The sequence below is a fragment of the Octopus bimaculoides genome, chromosome 16 (assembly GCF_001194135.2).
Source record: "Octopus bimaculoides isolate UCB-OBI-ISO-001 chromosome 16, ASM119413v2, whole genome shotgun sequence".
In the NCBI taxonomy this organism is placed as follows: Eukaryota; Metazoa; Mollusca; class Cephalopoda; order Octopoda; family Octopodidae; genus Octopus; species Octopus bimaculoides.
Window position 1 is genome coordinate 45,879,785 of NC_068996.1, and position 3,434 is coordinate 45,883,218.

At 37.4% G+C, this 3,434-nt stretch overlaps 1 protein-coding gene across 1 annotated transcript in view; it reads left to right on the top strand.

Annotated features, from left to right (window-relative positions):
- Nucleotides 1–2,078: 2,078 nt before the first annotated feature.
- LOC106875213 (uncharacterized) overlaps nucleotides 2,079–3,434 on the top strand; it is a 16,169-nt gene continuing 14,813 nt past the window's right edge. The window contains exon 1 of the mRNA XM_014923261.1: nucleotides 2,079–2,158. Within this exon, the coding sequence (XP_014778747.1) occupies nucleotides 2,155–2,158 (4 nt within the window). The 5' untranslated portion in view covers nucleotides 2,079–2,154. The remainder of the gene's footprint in view (nucleotides 2,159–3,434) is intronic.

Consider the following 3,434-nt stretch of genomic DNA (forward strand, 5'->3'; position numbering starts at 1 on the left):
GGAGACAGATGTAATAGCGGCCTTAGATGAAATGATCTCAAGCTCCGCAACAGATCCCGATGGCTTCTCCAGCTATTCTCCTGAAGTCATGTAAGCAGGTTTTAGCGAAGCCACTTCAGATACTTTTCCAAAGTTTCCTTGCAAATGGTAAACTTCCTAAAAAGCTAAAAGAAGGCGTTATATTCCCTATCCGCAAGGGTAGAAGCAGAGCAGAGGCCAAAATCTACAGGCCAATCTCTCTGACTTCACATATCAGTAAAGTCATGGAGCGAATCATCAGAAAGAAGTTGATAATGTTCCTAGAAGAAAATGACCTACTGAAAATGACCTTCTTCTTGAAGCAGTTTGTTGGTGTCGAACTGCTTTGATTACCTTAACTTGTATCCTTTGAGATTTTCGTTTAAACGATTTCACATCTTTGTTCTATGTCTCATTAGACGTTTCATTTTTCTAGGAATTATATTTTTGTGTTTTTGTTAGTGTTTCTTTCTGGAATAAAGTTAATGCATGTGAATTGCCTTATTGGCATAAATTGCTTAAGTTTTATGTGGTTGTCTCTACCAGATAGATATTTGAGGGTTTCACTCTCTGGATAGAAGTTCAGGCTGAATATAAAGTGAGTGCTACTTGCTGTACAATACATGTCTACAGTTTTTTTAACCATACTTCGTAAGCGCTATTACGTCAATGCTTACGAGATTACACCAAATTAATTTCGTTTTTTTAGTGTGAAATAGATGTCATTTTTTTTTTCATACAAAGAATGAACTTTAATCAGTTATATATTTTCCATTTTGTTTGATGACCTTTTGTCATATTTCTAGCAACTTCATGATTCCGCGCTTATAGAACTTCTGATCCTTATCTGCCAAAAACTGAAGCAAATGCGATTTCAGGTCATCACCATTATTTACCATTCAAAGAGTTTTGCAAACTTCGAAATAAATAGTTATCTGACGGTGCAAGGTCAGGGCTATATGGTGGTCGTAGCACCACTTCCCAACCAAGCTCCAATAAATTTTCACGAGTTAGCAAAGATGTGTGTGGTCAAGCGTTGTGATGGTGAAACGGAATTCCTTTACGATCTGCAAACTTTGGTCGTTTATCTTTGATTGCTTCATCCAGTTTCATTAACTATTGACAGTGAACATCTGAATGGATCGTTTGGTTCCTTTGAAGCAGCTCAAAATACACAACACCTTTGTAATCCCACCAAACTGACAGCATGACCTTTTTTGATGCAATTCAGCTTTCGATGTGGTTTTCGCTGGTTCAATAGGCTTGGACCATGATCGTTTACGATTTATGTTCTTGTAGACAATCCATTTTTCGTCACCAGTGATGATTCGTTTCAAAAATAGGTTGATTTCATTGCATTTGAGATGCATATCACAAATATTGATTCGTTGTGTTAAGTGAATCTCTTTCAATTTATGTGGAACCCAAATATCGAGCTTCTTAACGAGTTCAAGACATTTTAAGTGATTTTCAGTTGTTTGTGATAGATTTAACCTCTCTGCAATCTCTTGCATAGTTATATGATTCAGTTATGACATTGATTCGGTCATCATCAACTTCAGTACGTTGGTCGTATTCGAATGAAATATCTCCAGAACGGAATTTTTTAATCATTTCTGACGTGTGCACTCTGTTAAGCAGTCAAACACCATAAACTTCACATATCTCTTTGTGATCCTCAGCAGCTTTCTCGCCTTTACAAAAATTTAAAAGAAAACATGGCAAAACGTTCGTTTTTGCAGTTCGTGTTAAAATTGACACTGAACTAACAGTTGTAAACAAAATTACGCGCAATTTGCTTCTAAAGTAAGTTAAAAGTAACAGTTATCAAATGTCAAAAGGAAAAAGTTGTAACATTGACAAAAGTCGTTCCAAAAAATCGTAACTCTATTTGCGAAAAACGAAATTACTTTTTTGCCAACCCAATAACATTAATGAATAATAGAAATAATAAGGTATTGCATTGGTTATATTTTCTAACTTCTTTCTTCCTTTTTCCCTATCAAACCATGCAGTTTCTAAATCAGCGAATCAGAGCGATTGTCGATAATGACGTCATCTGTAAACTGTGAAGTTTCTTCAGATTTTCTGATACTTTTGCATTGGCTGGTAGCGGAATCAGCTGAAGATTTCACAATGTGTACGTTCATAAATATAGGTGGCCTATCTACCTAGCTATTTATTTATCTCTGTATTTACTACCTATCTGTTTATTGCATTGTTACCACAAGAGAAACCATGTAGTTGCTACGGCAGTGCTTTGGAGAGAGATTAATATTCCGCTACGGCAACATCAACTGGCTTTCAGGTTCCCCGGACTTGACGAGACCGGATTTTTTTTTTTTTTTTTTTGAGGATGCCTGATAGAGAGGATTTACGTCAACGAACCGAAGACCCTGGTGCAACCGAAGGAGGATATCTGTCCATCTATCTATCTATCTATCTATCTATCTATCTATCTGTGTATCTATCTATCTATTCCTATCTCAGTAGATTGTTGTTGTTGTTGTTGGCACTCCGTCGCTTACGATGTCGAGGGTTCCAGTCGATCCGATCAACGGAACAGCCTGCTCGTGAAATTAACGTGCAAGTGGCTGAGAAATCCACAGACACGTGTACACTTAACGTAGTTCTCGGGGAGAATCAACGTGACACAGAGTGTGACAAGGCTGACCCTTTGAAGTACAGGTACAACAGAAACAGGAAGAAAGAGTGAGAGAAAGTTGTGGTGGAAGAGTACAGCAGGGTTCGCCACCATCCCCTGCCGGAACCTCTTGGAGCTTTAGGTGTTTTCGCTCAATAAACACTCACAACGCCCGGTCTGGGAATCGAAATCGCGATCCTATGACCGCGAGTCCGCTGCCGTAACCACTGGGCCATTGCGCCTCTACATCTCAGTAGATAGACAGATAGATAAATAGGAAGATTACGTGTTTTATTTAACACCTCCATGATATAGCTTGTGTTGTTTCCCATTGAATTCTAATGTATAAGTATGCACACGTGCATACAAAACTGTCCATACGCTTATATACATTGTATTTAAATGTATAAATTTACGCACATACACACGTACGCCCATATTAAGTGTCGTTATCATGTGTAACTGCTCGCGCATTCACACACATACATATGTATATAAGTGCTTGAGTATCACGCTCGTGTGAAATCCAATCAAGCAAAAGAAAATACCGAATACATGTTACGTTGAGTGGCATGACTTCTTTTATTTTATTATTATTATTATAATTATTATTATTATTATTATTATTTTGTAAAGGTAATGATTCACACATTTCCATATTCTTGGACACCCACCATTTCTTCTTCTTCTTCTTCTTCTTCTTCTTCTTCTTCTTCTTCTTCTTCTTCTTCTTCTTCTTCTTCTTCTCTCTCTGTCTCTCTATGTATACACA